Source organism: Eublepharis macularius, chromosome 8 (genome assembly GCF_028583425.1).
Source record: "Eublepharis macularius isolate TG4126 chromosome 8, MPM_Emac_v1.0, whole genome shotgun sequence".
Lineage (NCBI taxonomy): Eukaryota > Metazoa > Chordata > Lepidosauria > Squamata > Eublepharidae > Eublepharis > Eublepharis macularius.
In genome coordinates this window covers 103703797-103725112 of record NC_072797.1, presented here as the reverse complement: position 1 = coordinate 103725112, position 21316 = coordinate 103703797, and the positions used below count along the sequence as shown (strand labels likewise).

At 44.7% G+C, this 21316-nt stretch overlaps 1 protein-coding gene across 4 annotated transcripts in view; it reads right to left on the bottom strand.

Annotated features, from left to right (window-relative positions):
- The window catches only part of CD274 (CD274 molecule), a 48933-nt gene that overhangs the window by 11302 nt on the left and 16315 nt on the right, over positions 1-21316 (bottom strand). For 2 of the 4 annotated variants that reach the window (XM_054986768.1, XM_054986769.1), the window contains exons 1-2: positions 10032-10110; positions 3720-3788 (exon numbers count right to left, since the gene is read on the bottom strand). The exons of 1 other annotated variant lie outside the window; for it this stretch is intronic. In XM_054986768.1, coding sequence (XP_054842743.1) covers positions 3720-3786 — 67 coding nt within the window. In that variant the 5' untranslated portion in view covers positions 3787-3788; positions 10032-10110. Of the gene's footprint in view, positions 1-3719; positions 3789-10031; positions 10111-21316 lie in introns of those variants that run through there. One more of the 4 variants, XM_054986770.1, reaches the window with a different exon arrangement.

Sequence of the window (21316 nt, the reverse complement as noted above, 5' to 3'; positions counted from 1 at the left end):
CAAAGGCCAAAACCGCTTGGAAAAGGCCCTGCCCCCTCCTCCTACATTTAACTGACAGAAACCAAGGCTTCCCCTGGCAATACAGTTGTTGTTGACTAGCAGTAGTCGCGGAGGGCATTTGTTTCTTAAAGCTACAGGTGCTGCTTCTGTTATTTATGGGGGTTTCAAACACACAGTGTATTTTATTTAAGATTTCAGCTTTTTCTGCAAACCTAGGGCTTTCCTTAGGTTTGTTGAAAGAACATTCTTTCTGTTCATGGTTCCAGACTCAGATTTGTATCCATAGATTTGGCCACTTCAGAAATATTGATGGAGGAAGGGAAGGAGGACTGAAGGTATCCACTGTTTGATATTTATAGTTAGCATATGGATTTCAACTCTGTAAGTCTCGTCGTTGGAAAACCTTTTCTGTGGAGATTCTTATTGTCGAACGGAGTTCCGGAACCTCTTGAAAATGGTCACATGGCTGGTGGCCCCGCCCCCTGATCTCCAGACAGAGTGGAGTTGAGATCGCGGAGGGCAATCTCAACTCCCCTCTGGCTGGAGATCAGGGGGCGGGGCCACAGCCATGTGACCATTTTCTCCAAGGGCAACCCACTGAGTTCCACCACCTCTTTCCCCAGAAAAAAAGCCCTGGTGACAACAATGACATGTGTAGTAACTGTGTTACTGGAATAGCATGAGAAAGAATCACATGATAACTCACTGTGATAATATCAAGGGATTCCTTGGCAAATGGTGATAGACTGCTTACTAATCCCTTATTTTTCAAGGCAATGTTCATCTGACTGATATCTCAAATGCAGGGTTCCTATAAGACCAATTTTCTTGCATATTCAACAGCTTTGATCAAACATACTTCAAGAAAGATCATGGAATAATAGAGGAAGCCCCCTTGTTTCTTCAGTGGGTTTTTTTGTAACCGAGTATCTGCTTACTATTCATTCAACCTTTAGGCTGCTCATGTTAGGAAAGTAAGGAATTTACAGAAAAAATGTTTTCTCTTTGTGAAAGTAGACCACAAAGGAGATTTTTTCCAAAACAAAAATAATGCCTGGCTGGGAGAGGATTAAAAGGCAGTTTAAGTGACAGAAATTATGAAAAAGTTGCTTTCCAAACCCTAGTGCAGTTGAACAGATGTTAGCCTGAAACTCCCTGTTCTGATGTTGAGGCCTGTCCTCCCTATTAGACTTGAGTCAAGATGGGGCAAGAAAACGCTGATCTGCAGACACAGAGAAATGGAAGGGAACAAAAGGACAGCTCCAAATTAAATCATGCTAGTTGGAAAACAATAGGAGATCCTGAGGGTACAGCCTGAAGAAATGTGATCCAATGCCTTGCCCAGAAGACCAGCACTGAGAAGTGATCAGACCACAATTAGGAACCTCCTGCAGTTATACTAGTGTGCCTTTGGCCACAAAAAGAGTCTTTCCTGCTATCCTAAGCATGGACATACTGAAAACTCACATCTAGGTTCAACTAAGCAATCACTTATTTGGATTTGCCCAAAGTTCCTGCCACTTTCTGCCCTATATTGTCTATCACTTATAACTTATCCAGGCTCAATCTGCTCCAGGTTTGAGACAGTCTGGATTACTCCCACTTCTGCTGTTTTAAAGCCTGGCAAGGACAGAATCCTTCTCCAAAGCATGCTTGTGTCTGGTACCCAATAGTGGTCCTGCTTTCGCCTCTTGGGCTTACTAGCTCCCTAAACACACAGATCTTCCCCACAGGTTTTCTCCACTGACTTGAGGAGACTTGTTGTAACTGTTCTCTGATTGCTTTCACACTGACCTTTAGCTCCAGGGATTCTTCCAGTTTTTCCCCTGGATCCCTGGAACGATTGTACTCAAACCATGTTTGGTCACTGTGTAGATGCAAAGCATGTATTTCCATATCTCCCTGCCCACATCTGCTGTTACGTTGGCCACTGTTCTCCCCAGCAGCTGTCTTTTTTGCTGGCTTAAAAAAATAACTAGCAGGTATGTCACTATAGCATCATTAAAATATAAGTGCATGTTTAATTAACTATAGTTTAATAGTTAAACTATTACTACTTAAACCATGCTGAGAGCCAGCATGGTGTAGTGGTTAGAGTGTCAGACTAGGATCCGAGATAAGCAGGTTCAAATCCCCGCTCTGCCGTGGAAGCTTGCTGTGTGACCTGGGCCAGTCACACTCTCTCAGCCTAACCTACCACACAGATTATTGTGGGGATAAAATGGAGGAGATGAGAATTATGTGAGCCACCTTGGGTTCCCATTAGGGAGAAAAGGGGGGTATAAATGAAATACTAAATAAACAAACTGTACTTTAATGATGCTTTGGCAATATACCTATTAGTATATAACCATTTTTTTAAAAGTCAGCGAAAAGTACTCTGACACGGAGTTGGGGGGAATGTCAGGCACGAGGGGGTACTTTGGAGAAGACCTCTATGCGGCACCTCTATTGCCACTGCAAATGCTCCCTATAGTTACAGAGGCAATGGCAGCACAGCAGGTATCGTCCCATGCAAAAGCAATCTCGGTCTCTCTCCTTTCCTCCCTCCTCCCCTCTCTTCCATTTGAGTAGGGTAACCTGCCTGCCTTCTGGGTTTTCAGTATTACCCTTGCTGATTTCCCCATGTTGCTACTCTGCGTTCTCTTTTCCAATAAACCCTTTCTCTGATTTTTATTGTATTTTGGTTTTGCAATATATTTCTTTACTCATTCCAGTCCTGTGGTGGTGATTCATTATGCAGTCAGAATGTCCTTATTGCTTTGTTTTTATGGTTATTGGATCCTGGTGAGCATTTAAGGGTATCATGCCTGGTAGCAGCAGCTACATTGCTGGATGAATTCCAACTCCTGCCACTTAACAACACAGAAGAGAGAAGATGTGAAACCCTTACCAGGGGGTGCCAAGAGGCAATGAAAGAGGCAATGGGCAGCAGCTATGGCAATATCCAGGTTTACAGTAAGCAGATAACAGTATGAGTACAGGGGGCAACATCATTTGCTGGTGCTGGATTCAGGTATCCATTCAATAGCATGGTGTTGCAGACCTGGGACTGCTGTCATCCCTTCTTGCGCATTCCAGTAAGGGCAGTGCATTCCCTTACCCCTTTAATAGCACTCTGTTGTTGGAGCTAGAGTCCACCCAGGAATTCAGTATTTAAGCCACTGTTGGCACCAGGAATATTAGCCTGTCCCTTTGTCATTAAAATCCGGCTAGCATCTCTGTGGATAGAATGAGAGTGAGAAGCTGTGGCAGGAGGGGCTGGTTTCTCAACATTGGGTTTCTAAAGCCAGTTTCATGGGCACTGGCTCTGCCATATTCACAGGGCTGTATGTCGGACCACATGAAGTAACAAAGCTATTGCAGACCCATGGGCAGTGCTTCAAACCCAGCTGCATAGACCACTGGAAATGTCTCTTGTGCATGCAGCATTTAAATGAATGGAACTTGAGCAATGTCATCTGTGTGCTTTTCTGTATCCAACATTAATGCAATGGGGCCTGTGTTTATTTCTCCCCTCACCCCAACAGTTTCAATTCCCCATTTACATTTCATGCAAGTCTTCTGGTTTGGTGGACCTCTTCTGACCTTCAAATCTAGAAACTTGTTAGCAATCCAAGCTTGTTAAGTTGTTTTGAAGCTCTTGGGTTAAGTCCAAATGAAATGAACCATTCACTGGAGATTTTTGGTTGAAAAACTATCCAAGAAAATGGTCTCACCTGTCATCAAATGAAGCTGGATATCAAGTAACACAACTGGCAGGAGCTTGAACATTTTCCTAGGCATATCTAAAAGACAATGTTAACTTTATAAATAGATTCAAATAGCTCAGCAGGTCAACACATGCCAAAGAGCTTTGCAGTGTTGTTGCCTGTGAAAGCGAGCCCACTTAAGGCTTCAGCCTAACAACTGTTTTGTTAGCAAGTAAATGGCAGTTTCTTCATGAAGTGCTGCTTTATTTTAATATTACACTCTTAAGGGAACACAATGCATAACATGCTATTCAGTGTCAAAAACAGTTCATTCAGTACAAAATTCATCCATAAGGTTATGCTAATTTACTCATGATGGAGATAAAGCTAAAACCAGATAACTGCCCATCTCCGTGCACATGTATCTCATAAGCCTCCAAAATGACACCAGGGCCCTTTCCACATGTCCTTAAAGGAGTGGCCCACTCACCGAACACTGGCAGCTTTTCCCCTTGACTCTAGATGTCTCCGTTTTCCAAAACGGTTGCAGGCTATTTGACTTCTGTTTTTTTGGCGCCTTTTCTGTGGGAAAGTGCACTCTCAGAAAAGGCGCCAATAAAACAGAAGCAAAACAGCCTGCAACCATTTTGAAATCAAAGATGCCTGGAGTCAAGGGGGAAAGCCTCCAGTGTTTGGTGAGTGGGCTGTCCCTTTAAGGATGTGTGGAAAGGGCCCATGCACATGCACTGTATGCTGACTTCTAAGAAAAATTGTTTGAGAGGCCAATGCCTTCTTGGATATTGTGCATATTGGGTACCCGTTCAGAGGCACTTCCCTTGCCGCCACCACAAGAGTCACAAATGTTAGGGCAGAAAAGTGGCATATTTTTACAATGGTTTCCACCAGTAAATTATATACTAACTTTTACCAACCAAGGCAAGGTTCTTAGCCCACCTTAGCAATAGACTGTCCATTCACTGTAGGAACTGCAGGATTGAGCAACTCCCATCCTTGGTAGTTAGTATAAGACTGTGCTGATTTAGCACGGGTGCTCATCTCCTGTTCTGTTATTTCCTGGTATGTTTACCTCTGCTTGCCTCTGGGGTAGACCCATTCTCCCAGAAACACCAACATGGATGAAGGAGGAAAATTTGCTACATTCTAGAATGAACTGAAGGTTGTACAAATGAAAGATGTGTGTGCACAAAGGATGCATTGATCTATGAACGAGACTGCTGTATACTGAATCAGACCAACTGTTGGTCCTTCTTAGGGATATGCACCTGGGAAAAAAGGGTATTTTTGGATTTGAATTTTGGGAAACTCAAAGCATACTCAAGCATGGTGGTGTTCTGGCATGCTTATCTGTGCCTGTTTCTGGTGCAGCAGATGGGGAGCCTTCAGTAGTGACTCATGGAAGTCTGACATTTCTAAAGCAGACATTGGAAATCACGGGCAGCAGCACTGAATTCAGGATTCTCTGCAGAATTCAAACCTAAGGCATCCTTCACCAGATGAAGGAGGTGGGCTGTACAGAAATTGTACCTTAGGCTTACAGCCTATGCTGCTGCCCTAATGTTTGCACTGCCATTAGTCACCATGGAGGCCATACAAACATCTTTGCTTATGCATACTACTAATTGATTCTCAAATGCAGCAGAGATGTTGACCACTATGTGGACATTGTCTGGTACCTCAGAATGGAGCAAAGCCTGGCAATAGCTGTCCTGGAGGCTCCTTTCAACCTGCCTAGCATTGGTTCCACTCCCACACCTAGGACATCCTCAGATTACCACCAGTGTACGAGCAAGAGGTATGTATGCTATGGCTGGGAGCATGCAATGATGTCAGATGTGAAGTGCACAGAAGTCCCCTGAATGCAGGAGGACAAATGTGCCTTCATGTGATCCCTGGCAGCCCTATACAAGGAGAGCACCACAGTCCTGCTCAGCATGTTGCAAGCAAGGACTGTGTGCTGGGGATAACAACAACAACATTTGATTTATATATCGCCCTTCAGGATAACTTAACACTCACTCAAAGCGGTTTACAAAGTATCTTATTATTATCCCCACAACAATCATCCTGTGAGGTGGGTGGGGCTGAGAGAGCTCTAGAAGAGGTCTCCCAGTTAGCTTCGAGTGGAGGAGTGAGGAATCAAACCCGGTTCTCTAGATTAGAGTCCTGACACTCTTAACCACTACACTAAACAGGCCGGGATGAGCATCTCAGAGCAGTCTGAGATTCCTGACATCCTCAAGAATAAAAAGGGCTGCCATCTTGAGCAATCATCTTGCCAGTGAAGCAAGTGACCCTTTTTCCTGCCTGCTGCTACCCACCCCTTGGCACCTGAGTACCAGTAGCTCCAAATATCTCAATCAGAGATGCTTGGCATCCCTTCCCCACAGGAGACCTGGAGGGCACAGCACCAGAGGGTGTCATGGACAGATTTCCCTCTTCGCTGGCTGGCAGCCAAATGGCCACCCCACCACCATCTTTCTCCCCTGGGTCTTCCCAGGCAAGCAGCAGGAGAACACAACCAGCAGTACTCCTAAAAAATCTCTGTCTAAAATGGAGTCAAGCTACAGCCAGGCCTGCTCTCTATCCTCTTTGCCTACGGTCAAAAAGCTACAGGCTATAGGAAAATCATTGTGACTGGGTAGACAGTTAGAGCTTGCCTTAATGTGTGATCCCATTTGCCTGTAAGTGATGCTTCCTATTTCCCTCCCTCCAGTTGCCTGGGAAACCTGTTAGGGGAAGGGAACACACCTCAAAATGTCAGCCCCAAATATTACTATATATTCCCAAATATTTCTGGAAATATTCAGGATCCATATCCCAGTATTCTCAAGAATCCCAAATATCATCCAGATACCCTAATATAGCGGGAAAATACTGATAAGGTGTTTTTTCTGGTATATATTCTGAACAGATATAACTGAATGCACACCCCTAACCCTTCTTGCTCAGCACTGTCATGTGATTCACTGGATGAGCACGGGCCAGCTATTCTTTCTCAACCTCACAGAGCAGTTGAGAGGATAAAATGGAGTAGGGGAAAATGATATTATAAGCCTCTTTGAGTACCTTTGGGAAGTAGGGTATGACTGTCTAAATATATTAAAAATATAGTTCAAAGTATGTTATTATTATATCTGACTTTAATTCAGGTGACAAGGCCAAGCAGGGCTTGGTAAGCAGAGAATGCAGTATCCCTATAGGCCATAGTATTGTCACTAAATAAGAAAAAAATATACAGAATAATGGAACGTATATAGAGTTAAATGTTACAACCACAAACATTTCAGTAAATGATAGAAGGCATCAAAAGTTGGGGTGGGGTGGGGTGGGGTGGGGGGCATTCTTAAACTGCCTCATTCCAGATATTAAGCAGGACAGAAAAACACACACGAGATTCAGAAAGTCTTAGTTCAGGCCATTTTTGAAGAATGAATTGGCCATACATTCTCTTTGTTGAGATATGTGCTGGGAAGTAGTTGAGGTAAAACATAACTCTGCACCATCACATCTGTGCAAATATTAGACTGTCCTATTACAATGTACAGTTGACATACTGCCAACTGACCTTAACTTGACATAACCTATCAAAACTGTATGATAGGTGTCTGGGGATCCTAAGTTTTTGGTTGACTCCAAGTTTGCACCCCAGCTAAAGAGATGGTGTTATACTTTGTGTAACCTGTCGATCAAAAGTCAGTTGCTACAGATTTTATGGTCTATGAAGTAAGCTTCTGTGTAAACTGTGAAAATGACATGTGTGATACCATGATAAACTGGGATATTCATGTTTGAAAGAAATGGTAGATGTTTACTTCACTTCTTTTTCACTGGATTATGTCCCTCAAGCTAACCAAGCTTTATTTGGAACATCTGAGGTCTCTGTCTCTCTCCCTCCACAGTGTTTTCCAAATAGAGAAAAGCTTGTGGAGTTTCCCTATTCCTGCTGTGGCTACCATTACAGTGCAGCAGCAATAGGTTCCCACCTGGCAGGTTTCCCCATAGTTTCCCTGCCTCAGTCCGTGGAAGTGTTCACCATCACCACCTCATGCCACCAGGGTCTTTTCACCACATTACATCATTATAATGTTACAACAATATGTGTTTCAAGTTCTTCAAATTACCAGTTTTCATTTTTTTTAAAGTAAGCTTTTAGCTCCTTTATTGTAGAGATGTTACCTTCCCCTTGTATCTCCACAACAGAAAGGAACAGAGACTTTTAAAATAACACATATTGTTATGTTATAAAAATATGCATTTGCCAATTTAAAAAAAAAATCCGCTGGGGAGGGGGAAGAAATGGCCACATTATACAGACAGGGGCAAGTGAAATGGCTGCTAAGTGGGTGGGAACAGGAAAATCCAAACTTTACCAGCCAGACGACACTCAAGCTTTGTTGCCATCTTTCACAAAACTTGACAGCAAAGCAGGTTTGGGAAATATTGGTGAAAAGCCAGGGAAATCCCAGGAGGTGCACAAATGCACCATGATGCTGTGAGGAAAGAGGAAAAAACTCCCACGTCTACAACAAATAATCAGGGCAAATAACCTGTGTGGAAACAGCTTCTGTCAGCATATTTTATCTTTCATAAAGAGGAAATCCACTGCTGTGTCAAAAAAGCCCTAAATGGTAAGAGTGCTCCATATGTGTTCGCAAACTCTGGAGTCAAAGAAGCCTTCTTCCAAAAGAATGGGATGCCAGTCAGCCCCAGAGAAGCAGAATGTTATCTCATACTCAAAAGCCAAAATACATGTTATATTTGACACTAAGAGCACTCCTGACTTGCAATCCCAAAGGCTCTGCCCATCTGGAGGGAAAGTAAGGGCTGAAGGTAGCCAATCACTCTGTGCTCTTCTTTTTTTGGAAACAAGGGCTAATGTGAAAAAGTGAGCCATTGCTTTTAAAGAGGATTAATATGTGCAGTGTCACATCCTGGAACAAGGAAATTCCCCTGAAGTATTTACCAGATACTGAGTTAGCATAATTTAGGGGGGGGGGTTGCGGCTTCTATTTACAAGTGACAGACACAAAAGAAACCACAAGTTTCATGCTGGTAGCCTAAGGTTCCTTTGGCTTTAGCAGTATGGAGGTGGTTAAGTTAGGAGATGGAACTTTAAAATTCCAGCCAATATAGACTTACTCCAATACACTGGCACAATCTGATCTCCCTGACTCTGCTAACATTACAAGTCCTTAGAGCTGTAACAATGTTTATATTGATGTATTGTCGAAGGCTTTCACAGCCGGAGAACGATGGTTGTTGTGGGTTTTCCGGGCTGTATTGCCGTGGTCTTGGCATTGTAGTTCCTGACGTTTCGCCAGCAGCTGTGGCCGGCATCTTCAGAGGTGTAGCACCAAAAGACAGAGATCTCTCACTGTGACACTGAGAGATCTCTGTCTTTTGGTGCTACACCTCTGAAGATGCCAGCCACAGCTGCTGGCGAAACGTCAGGAACTACAATGCCAAGACCACGGCAATACAGCCCGGAAAACCCACAACAACCAATGTTTATATTATTGTCCTTGGATAGTCCTTGAATGTCCCTGACACCAGCCACAGTCTGATCGCTAAAGAAAGAAACGTATCCATTTGTAGTACCCATCTAGAGTTTTTAAAAAAGTGCAAGTTTATTTTTGCAGCAGTGTTCCACCAATACTTGACCCCTTTCCCTTTTTAAACAAATGCATTTTTCTTTGAAAGGTTTGCATGCCCTCTCTCCAACACATTTCCTGTGCCCTTGCTGTTTTTAACAGATTAAAAAGGGGGCAAACAGGCTCCCCCCCCCCAGCTGTATTTTCAAAACCTATTCTTATGGAAGAAGTCATTCCCATTACTCCAGCAACAGGATTCCCCTAATACAAGACATCAATAGATAGATATGAGGCATCCATAGTAAGATATGAGGCTTCATAGATATTTATGACCCAGATGTGATTTTTTGAGGCTTATCAGAATCTTAGAACTGGCAGGGACCCTCATTTGAGATGGAGGGGAATGTGCAGCTATATCTGAGGCTATAATTTTCTTGTACACACAGACAAACAATTAGTGCTAGACCCTAGTCCCTATATTTTAAGCAAATATACACAATTTTCTTTTTTAAAAAAGAGGTTTGGCAATTATTATCAGATCAGAGTATTTACAAATTTCCTGTAGGTCTCATGTTCTTTATATTAAGAGGGGGGTTTTTGGACAAAATTTGTTCTCAAATGCAATACAAACATTATAGTCCTAAATCAGCAGCATTAATTTATATTAAAGTCAGATCTCTGTTACAGTGGAATTGTTCCAGTTTTCCCCAAGCAACAGAACACTGACCTGATTGAGAAAGGCAGGCAGGAACCAAGAATCATGCTTCCTTCTCATCGACTTCTCAGACAAATATGTTATCTTGAGGCTGATACTCATTTAAATCAGCCTTCTCTGGAGAAATCAGCGTTTGAGGAAATTAAGTTACTGGTTTCCCTTTCGTTTTCTTCTGTGCTGATCAGTTTGGCACCCTTTAAAAGCATCAAGACCACAGCTTTCTCAATTTATCTCTGTTATAAAAACAAAATAAAACCAACTGTGCAGCCCCTTAGAGATCATTTGACTAAAGAGTGATGTCTGGGAGCCGAACTACATGTTATGACAGCCATGGGTCCAACCTGTGGCTGCTGACAGCATTTCAGAAGATAATTTAACCCATTAAAAATTGCTGCAAGGGTCTGATCCTGATCAAGCCCACAGTGCAGTGGCACATGGTGATCTCCCCACCCCTGTGCATCTTTTCAAGTCCCCCCAAAGTTATGGGGGGGCTGTTTCAGCACTTGAAAAGGTGAGGGGACAAGATTGGACAGTGCTGCTGCCTCAAGGGTCTGATCAGGTTTGGTTCCTTGCAGCAATTTTTAAATAGCCAAACTCTTCTCTAAAATGGCATTGGTAGCCACAGGCTGGCCTTTTGGTTGCCATGTCATGTATTTGGCTCTGGGCTCAAATTGATTTGAAGAGCAGTTCATTTATCTCAGAGAAAAAATGGAGTTTCTGGTGCCTCCTATACTCTTTTCTCAGAAGCTCAGATTTGATTTTTCCGTAGTAGCTGGAGTGTTTTGTCTAAAAACTCTTGTCTGAAAACTATGGCAACTGACAGCTCTTTAGCATAATGCCCTTCAAGTATCCAGAGTGTGGAATCTGCTTATCCACTACACTCTACAATAGCTGGCAATGAATGGAAAACAACAAGGGCTTCATGCTTGAGCCTCTGAGATTGGCTTCCAGTAAGCCACCACTGCCACTGTTGCTGGAGGGAGCCATAGCTGGTGATGTAATGATGTTGCTGGTGATGTGCTGATGTTAGTGACTATGAGCTTACATCATAGGAGATGTATTCCTGTGCACCTGGAAGTTACATCAGTGCTTTGTCAGGGGGTGCCTGGGACACTCAGGCATTTTGGCCAGAGTATTCCTAGCATTGATGTTCATCCCCAGGGTCATCCTTGATGACACAATGATATCACTTCCAGGTGTACGGGAATGATGTCAGTGCATTGGGATGTTGCTGATGTTCCCCCAGTTTCCTGCCATTTTTCCACCACTGGCCAGCTGAGCTGTGGCAAGAATTGCCCACTGTGGATAGGGGATCCCCTACCACCAGTATGCAAAGAAGAGACAGGATGGAGTTTGAGAAGGGGGTGTGAAGTTTGTATTTCACTTCCTCTACTTTTAATTAAGGAGTTGGAATGTAGATGAATGGCAACATTTTAGGTGGCCAAGGGGCCCACCTATGGCTGCTATAAGCATTTGCAAGTGTTATCTTTCAAAGTCAATGTACATTGAAACCCAGCTTATGATGAAGGATTTGCAGAAGATAGGAGACTGGCTCAGAACATTGTCATAGCTGGAGGAGCAACCATATGCTTCCACCCCACCCCCATAGTTGTCCTATATGCATGTATAGTCTAAACCTTAAAATAAAGCTAAAGAGTAGATTGCTATGTTGTTTTCTTAAAATTTAAGTTAATATATGTGATTATTCAAGGTAACATTACTTATTTATAAAAATGATTGGAGTTCTACTTAAGGAACACTTGCAGAGAGTGCTTCCCCACAAGTCCATTAGCAGCCAGAAACCTATCAGGGAGGATGGAGAAGGAGGACCAAGTTCTCTAGGGTCCAAGGCCTAGAGAAAGAGGAGGCTCAGACCAACAGTGCATTGGATCCAGTGTACCATCAGCTAAATGAACACAATTTTTTCACAACATTCCCCTCCCCACAGTAGTCCCTTTGGACACTTGGCAAGTTGATTCTTGGGGCCACAGAGCCCTCACAGATAAACATCCATGCACGGTGGGGGCTGCCACGAGGAGAGAGTGGGAAGGGGACAACACTTTGGTTTCACTGGCAAAAGGAGGAAACAACGTTGCCTGTTTCCCCCTCCTCACAGTGGCCTCCTGATCCACGTGGCTGTTTTTAAGCGATCCCAGGTCCTGCATTCCCACCCTCTGCTCCCCACCAACACTCACCTCACTGGCAGGGGAGGAAAGGCAGGGGAATAGGCCTCCTGGGAGCGTTCCCACTCTTCACAGTGGGATGATATGGGCTCTAAATGGGTTGAATTGGGCCTATTTGGGGCCCAAATCAGCCCGCTGTGAAGTGCACAACCACTCCTAGCCCTATGCAATGATGTCATTTCCAGGAAGTGACATCATCATGTGGGGGCTGGGAGCAATGAAATGGTGAGTGCTGGATCCTCCCTTCCTGCTGCGGGAGATAAGGGGACCTGGCAACCCTACTTCCACCTGAAAAGTGGGAGTGCTTCCTCTCCTCACATAGTCTATTAATGACTTCCAATCTAGTGCAAGCCAAAGATCAATTATACTGGAACCACTAACTGTTCTTTCCGAAATCACAGGTGCTCACAGAGACGGTTATTTTAACAAAAATTCTGTTCATTCGCTACAGTGTCTCAAGAATAAATGCAGGAGAGGTTTAAACAAAGAAAGAGAACTAATTTAACCAAGAGAGACCATGAAGAGGCTCCTGTTCCAAAAAGAAAAGCTGCTTGTCCATCCATGTTTGGTACCATGATTCATCTGTTCTTAGTCCGTTTTCATTATTAGGAGGCATAAATCAGTTGGGCTTAGGGATCTGACCAAGCCTACTGGATTTTCAAATTGAAAGATGAGATGTACATATTGTTATAATATAGTTTGTGATATGATAAGCAATCACATTATTGAAAATGTGGGCTTTATATTTTTATGTAAAATTTCTAGCTCTCATGGTTTACAGGCCTACATGGCATAGAGTTGATTTGGAGTAAGAATGAGAATTATTTGAAATCCAAGTTTCTTATTTGATGCACCCTCATATTCTCATGTATGTTTGAACCTTCATTACTTTCATTATTTTCTTCTTTTCGTCCTGATTGTCTTATTCATAACCATTTCATTACTATTTTACTTTTATTTTTCCTCAGAAAGCAAATGAAGACACAGCATAATCATGAGCTCATCATGGGTCAGACGGGAAGTCACAAGCTTGACATTAATTGCGTTGTCACTTTTTGAGCAGCTAACCCTAGAGTTATGGAAAACATTCCTTCAAATATATTTCCTTTGCTGGGTGTTTTTCCACTAATATCATATATCTTATATGCTAATATTTTATTTATTTATGTAATTTATATTCCGCCTTTCTCACTGAGACTCAAGGCGGATTGCATCGTGTGGGATTAGTACAATTAGTGGCAAGGACAAGGGCAGGCATTTCCATAGTGTGTCAAGAACATTTCCATAAACAATGTCATAGGGGAAATGAATACAAGTTTACAAAGACATTGCTGAATTGCTGAAACAGGACTTACATTAAACAACATGAAGCACAGATAGTATATAGAAGTACATATTTAAAGCAACAGATAATATGTAAGGCAACATAATGGTGCAATCTATGGTTCCTAACTCATTAGCGAAACATCTGGGACCCCTTTCCTACAATACTGTCCTCTTAGCGGAGAAAAAGGCCTTTTTGAATAATTCAGTTTTGCATTGTTTGCAGAAAGCCAGGCATGTGTGGGCTCTCCTGACCTCCTCAGTTAGGCTGTTTGCAGAAAAATCTGAAATCTAAGAAAAAAACCATGGTTTAAAAAAACTAATCAAAATGATAAAATGAGCATCCATACCTTTAAACAATTGCTCTTGGTGGCTGTTGCTTGGCAACCATAACAGTTCAGCCAGTATTCTGGGCTAGATTTCTGACAGTAAAAGGTAGTGGAAGGGGGCAAGGCCCTTTCCAAAACTGTTTTGGCCTTTGAAGGAGGACTCATTGGGACCAGGCCCAGAAGCAACCAGAAGGTGAAGATGGGGGAGCAGAAAAAAAGATAAGTTGTTCAGTGACTTTGAAGGAGAAAAAGGAAAGTTGAACATATGGAGGCTGCCAGGAGGAGGGAAATCGGAAATAGTGTGAGGAAGGGGATACAGGAGAAAGTGAAATGCCTCTGCAAGTCCTTGCAGGTTTCCCATCCCACCAGCACCACCCAACTGCTGGCAGGGGGGGGGAGAAGAAATGGTGGAGGAGAAAATGAAATGCCCCCCACAAGTTCTTCTTCTAATCTTATTCTCAAACTGGCCAAATGCGAGGATACTTAAATTCAGAGATTAGAATGAGAGAAAGTGTCAAGATCTGCATTTCAATGAATGGATGTGGGGGAAACTGGGATACTTTTAGCAGTTGAAGAGGAACTGATATGGACTGTGTTAATGTATTCATGAGAAGCAAATTAGTGTGAGATTGTGTGAGCAAGCGCATGGAAGGTTGGAGGGGAGACGTGAAATGAGGTTCACTTGAGCATCCCTAGTTACTTTGTAACGTGTAGAGAGAAGGGCACGAACCTAAATACGACCCCAAAAAAACCCACAAACCAGGCTGGTTCGGGGTTCGTGAATGCTCCTTTCCACGCTGGTTTGTTGGGTTGTATTTACAGGGGAAGTTTAAACGGCCATTTCTCCAGGGAAATGGCCATTTAAACTGCCCCTTTAAGGGCGCTGCCGCAGCAGGTGCAGGGGGGATGCCCCCTACCGCCTGATAGTTTAAAGGGACCTGCCATGGCAGGGCCCTTTAAACTGCCCAAACCCCACCCCCGCTACCCCCCTAGCCCCCAGCCCCACACTTACCTTATCCTGCAGTGCAGTGTCCTCTCCTCCCAAGAGGGGTGGGAAGGTCATTTTTTGCCTCTTCCGCCCCCCTGGGGGCCTGCAGGGTGACGGAAGAGGCTGAAAATGGCCTTCCTGCCACAGCAGCCATTTGAAGGGCAGGAAGGCCATTTTCAGCCTTTTCCGTCGCCCTGCAGGCCCCCAGGGGGGGCGGAAGAGGCCGAAAACGGCGTTCCCGCCCCTCCTGGGAGGAAGGACTGCGCTGCAGGATAAGGTAAGGGTGGGGCTGGGGCGGGGGGGTAGGGGGGCTGGGGTTTGGGCAGTTTAAAGGGCCCTGCCATGGCAGGTCCCTTTAAACTATCAGCTGGCGGGGGGGGAATCCCCTGCCGCCTGCCAGCTGGCAGGAAACGGCCCTTTAAACTGTTAAATACCCTTTCCCCTGCTGCTGCTAAGGCCAGAAAGGGGCATTTAAAACCCACAAACTGGTTCGTAACTGGCCCAGTTCCGTGGATCCTTGTTTTTTTTTGTTCCATGCCCATGTCTAATAGAGAGACTGCTAGTCATAACTATCAGACAAAAGAACCCTACAAAGACAGACTCAAGTACAATTTAACAGAACCACTATAAAACAATTATATCTTTAGCTATCTGTAATGTAAACAAGAGAGTGGGAAAGTTTCCCTATCACAAGTCTTCTATCTGCTACCAACTGACTTCCCCGGCCTCCTTCACACGTAACAGGAAGTCTAATTAAACCAAGTTTGTGCTCTCAAAAGGATGCAGTCAAAGAAAAATCTTTAAAAAGCAACCCACAACCGGTAAACCAGAAAGAAGAAAATAATAGAAATTAAAAAGATGAATTAATATTAAAAGTAAACAAAACAGCTTTTCATGGAGCAAAATACCCAACGCCACTGCTCAGCTCAAGAGGAAACAGAAGTCCTTCTCTGCACTGTTCCTTCTTCTGTTTGCATGTCTATGTAACACAACCAGGCTAAGTATTCCAGAAACAAATATAGACTTTGAGTGCACTAGTGGATTGGGCTGTGTGTGCAAAATTTTCCACAAAAAAGGTGTTTCTTTGCTATTTTGGACCTAGAGAGAAGAAGTAAAATATTTTTTTAAAACATTTACCAAATTAAACTGTGAAATATGTTTTGTTTACCAGAAAGAGGATTGTGCTGATAGGCAAAATACAAGCAGTAACGATTGAAATTCCATTTTGAAAGGTCAACAGACATCAAATGCATTTTCACCACCCACTCTTATTCTAACATTCAGTGACTGGGTAAAGGTCATAATACAATAAATGATGGCACTTCAGGGGAGCCACTGGAAAATCAGGTTCATGTGTGGGCCTTAGAAATAATTGTCACAAAGCTTACATCAGGTGACATTTAAAATGTCTTTAACTGTTGGTGTTTGATCTTTGAGTACCTGGAATGTGTTTGTGTTATGTGCCATCAAGTCATCTCTGTCCTATGGTGACCCTATGAATGAAAGACCTCTAAAACATCCTATCATTAACAGACTTGCTCAGATCTTGCAAATGGGAGGACGTGACTTCTTTTATTAAGTCCAGCTGTCTCTGATTGGGTCTCTTTTCCTACTGCCTTCAACTTTTCCTAGCGTTATTGATTTTTCCAGAGAGTCTTGTCTTCTCATGATGTGACCAAAGTATGATAGCCTCAGTTTTGTCATTTTAGCTTCTAAGGCGAATTCAGGTTTGATATGACCAAGAACCCATGTATTTGTCTTTTTGGCCATCCATGGTATCCGTAAAACTCTCCTCCAGCACCACATTTCAAATGAGTCAATTTTCTACCTGTCAGTTTTCTTCATTGTCCAACTTTCATATCCATACATAGTAATGGGGAATACCATAGTGTGGATTATCTTGATCTTGGTCCCTAGAGAGACATCCTCATCTTTAAGGATCTTTTCTAGTTCCCTCATGGCTGCTCTTCCAAGTCACCTGGAATATCTGTTCTTAATATTTATATAACTGGCTAACTACTTGTGGCTAAAATATATCTGTGCATGAAGAAACAACTATGAATCTTGGACTCTGAGACAATCACTTTCTATAGTCAGCCATTGTGGGGCTCTGTATCCCAGCCGTGAAATGTTCCACATGCATCCATAAGCCAAGACTGATTCAGCAAACATTTCGACTAGTGCAGCAGTTTTGGTAAGATCCACTGTTCTCTGAAATGAGACAAGCTGGCCATTCTTACGGCCTAGTGAAGATGCCTACTGTTATTCCAGAGCTCAAGCTACTGTAAAGTGGTTGGCTTGGTGGATTTGGAGGACTCATCTCTCTCCACCCCCCTCTCTTTTCCCTACACTTTCCCACCCCCTTCTCTTCTTTGCTGCGGATGGATCCTTCCCCTTGTGATTTGTAGTGGAGATGGTGGTGACCCCCCCCCCGCCACTTGCCACCTGGTTCCATCAGTGGAATGCTCCATTGCTCTGTCTCCAGGCTGCCGAATTTAAGATGGGGTGTGTATGTAAAAACCAGACCTATACAAACCTCTTTGCAAGCACAAATGTTGGTTTTAATAATAAAAGAATCCACTCAGGCAGCACCTTGCTAATTTTGGGGAATAAGATAATGGAGGGGAAGGCAGAGGGATACACAGGTAAATACAGAAGCAGGGAAGGGAAGAAGGACACCATATGATCCATCATGGAAAGGGGGACAGGATGGGACTGGGGGGTACCAAGGAAGATCACTCACCCCTCCTTTCTTGGGAAGGGTTGAATCTATCACAGGAGAAGGAGGAATCTACAAAGGGGGAGAGTGATTTCTGCTATCCAAACCAAGCCCCCAAGTTAACATGTAAAAAGTACAGGAAAATATGCCCAAAGTGGTGCATCAGAACATTGAAACATCAGTATTCCAACCCCTAGCAAGGCTTTTAAAAAATAAAGGGAGAATGGAGACTTCTCAGAAGAAATGGTAAAAGTAGGGTGTGGCCAGGAAAAGGGATGCTTTGTGGGCAGGACTTTAGGGAAGCCAGCAAATTGCACTGACTCAGCAAAAAATTACTCCGGTGTTTTTCTTCGAAACTTCGGCAGAAAGGTGATCTGGGAATACAGCCAGAAAAGCAGGCTTGAAACCAGCAGAGCAAGTCTTTCGCACTCGGCCTTTACAGCGCATTCATTACCGGTTCACATCCCATGTTTTTCTGCCTTTTACATTTCTGAGCTAGTCATGTGATGCAGCTCTGGGCTAAGTTAGGTTTTCCCCGGGGTATCTGACTGCGGGCATATCATGACTTTTTTGTTTGCCTCAATGCTGATTCGTGCTTGGGACGGTGAAAGTAAGTGTAAACTGTCGAAGGCTTTCACGGCCGGAGAACGATGGTTGTTGGGGGTTTTCCGGGCTGTATTGCCGTGGTCTTGGCATTGTAGTTCCTGACGTTTCGCCAGCAGCTGTGGCTGGCATCTTCAGAGGTGTAGCACCAAAAGACAGAGATCTCTCAGTGTCACAGTGTGGAAAAGATGTAGGTCATTTGTATCTACTCAGGAGGGGTGGGGTTGAGCTGAGTCATTCTGTAAGAGTTTCCCAGGGTGTGGAATGCTAATGGCGGGAGGCTTCACTGTATCCTGAGGAGGTTCTTTTGCATATGGATTGGTGCTTGATGTGCTAATCTTCTCTGCAGGGCTATTGTCGGGTGTGGAGTGTTTTGTTGGTGTGTATGTAAAAACCAGAACACTCCACACCCGACAATAGCCCTGCAGAGAAGATTAGCACATCAAGCACCAATCCATATGCAAAAGAACCTCCTCAGGATACAGTGAAGCCTCCCGCCATTAGCATTCCACACCCTGGGAAACTCTTACAGAATGACTCAGCTCAACCCCACCCCTCCTGAGTAGATACAAATGACCTACATCTTTTCCACACTGTGACACTGAGAGATCTCTGTCTTTTGGTGCTACACCTCTGAAGATGCCAGCCACAGCTGCTGGCGAAACGTCAGGAACTACAATGCCAAGACCACGGCAATACAGCCCGGAAAACCCCCAACAACCATAAGTGTAAACTGTTTGCCTCTCCCCCCGCCCCCGTTTCCTTTCCTATCGCAAGTTGATTGGTCAAAGCAGATTTAACCACACCCACCCTCGTTAGCTCCCCTAACCCTTCTTTCGCCATTGGGCAGCAACTGTTGCACCAAGCAGCAGCTCAGCTGTGCCCATCGCTCCCCTCCTCTGCCCCCTTCCCTTCTCATCTCCCCATCTGATTTTTTCCCCTGCTTCTGAAGGGCAGTATCATTGTGGCATCAAGCACTTTAAAACAGAATTGTGGGCATTTAACAGTCGTGGAGATGGAAGCTTTCCCCAACACAAACCTAAGAAGATTTTCTTTAAAGTGTTCAGTTGGGACCTGGCTAAATGGAGTGGTTCCCCCTCCCCCCGCCAACCAGTTTCCGTCCTGCAGCCTTCTCTGTGTGGAACCAGCTTTCTTCTATTGCTGTTCTCTGGCTGCAGAGAACAGTAAAAAAGGCGGAGTGGGGGGGGGGATGGAGAAGGAAGATCATTCCGTGAATAGTAGGCAGTGAGGGGAAGTGCAGCTGCTCTTGTGCTTTCTAAGTAAAAAGCCTCAAACTTTCAACAGTTAGGGTTAGAAATGGCAGCACAGAGAGAGTGGAGATCTTAGTCTTACCACGCATGCTCAAACTCAAAAAAAGAGTGAGGTGTATTCAGTAGCCCCAGGGCTGGCGCGCCCATGGAGGCCAGGTAGGCGGTGGCCTCGGGCGCGAGGGCACTGGAGGGGCGCCGGAGGATGTGTCGGGGGCGGAGGCGCGCGCAGTGAAGCTGGCATGACTGGGCTGCAGCTACTGCTGCAGCCAGCCAGCCCCATGCTGCCACCGCCGCCACACGCCCCAGCCGGGCGCAGCCTCCGTGCGCCGCCCCAGCAGCGGTTCGCGGCTTCTGCGCCCAGCTGGGGCATGTGGCAGCGGCATGGGGCTGGCTGGCTGTAGCTACTGCTGCAGCCAGCCACGCCAGATCTGCTGCGTGCTCCTCCGCCCCCACATGCCCCAGCCGGGCGCAGAAGCTGCGAGCAGCTGCTGGGGCGGTGTGCAGAGCACAGAGAAGCTTCCATGCGCCGCCCCATCCATCTTGCGCTGCGTGACGTCATCACGCAGTCAGAGGTGTGCGCATGCACAGAGCGTGTGCTCGTGGCCGCAGGCGCCAGAAACTCTGGCACCGGCCCTGAGTAGCCCACAAAGCTCGCAGTAGAACAAGTGAATACAAAATGCAGCAAAGAACGTGAGACCGAATCAGGAGCAGAGTGTAAAAAGGGGCGGTTCCGAGCCAGTGTGAAGGCTATAGGGCTGGCTGCTCAGATCCATCGCTTTTAAACTTGAGTGCAAAAGGGCTCAAAAACAGACACACAAAGATGAGCATAAGGTGCGAGGTGGAGGCTGATGTTGTTAAGAAGCCAAGCTGGACCAACAAGTTTGTGCAGAAATGACCTGACTTTCATCATTACCTTCTGACATCCCCCCACTGTGTAACATAATTACAAGTCATCAGTTTGCACATTCAAAAACAGTAGCCTGCACTTTACTTTCAATTTCTTGGCAATTTAGTAATTTAGCAAGCAAGAGCCAAACTACACATGTTATCGGGGAGCAGCGATTCCAGCCCCCAGACATGAAATTGAGCTGCAAAAAGCAACTGTGGGTGGTGGGGAGGATAGTGGTGTGTGCTGTGGCAACGAGGAGGAAGGGTTCAACTCTCTCCCTGTGCTAACTCCTCCAGTTGCTTGAAGCCTAGAAAGAGGGGAAAAACAGGCACAATATGGATATTAAATTTAGCCTGAGAGGGGATTTCTGAACAGGGAAATATCACAGAGCGAAGCACAATTAACTTCTGCTTCTTCAGCAGTATGACTCCAGTCCAACTTAAGACACCCTTCTCTTGCCTCTTTCCAGATAATCTTTAAAAAGCTTCCTTTTGAGCAAAAATAAAACATCTAACATTTAATATGCCTTGGTACAGAAAAAAATTACCAAAAATATCCATCACACCGACAGCCATGTGCTATTTGCAGTGCTGAAGCTGGCACCGTGCTGATTGATACATCCAGAGAGTGAGGTCCTCTTCAGATAGGGGTGTTCTTCTGCAGACCTAGGGGATCACCCAGTTTTTCAGAAAAATCAGAAAAGTTAAAAAAGAAAAAGAGCGGGTTGGTGGGGAGGAGGAGGAGTCACTGCTGCCATCCCCAATGTCCACCCCTCGCCATAGGGTTGCCAGCCTCCAGGTAGTGGCTGGAGATCTCCCAGAATTACAACTGGTCTCCAGGCCACAGAGATCAGTTCACCTGGAGGAAATGGCTACTTTTGGGGGTGGACTCTATGGAATTATGCCACGCCAAGGTCCTTTCCCTCCCCAAACCCTACTTTCTCCAGGTTTCTCCAGGTTTCACCCCTCATATCTCCAGGAATTTCCCAACTT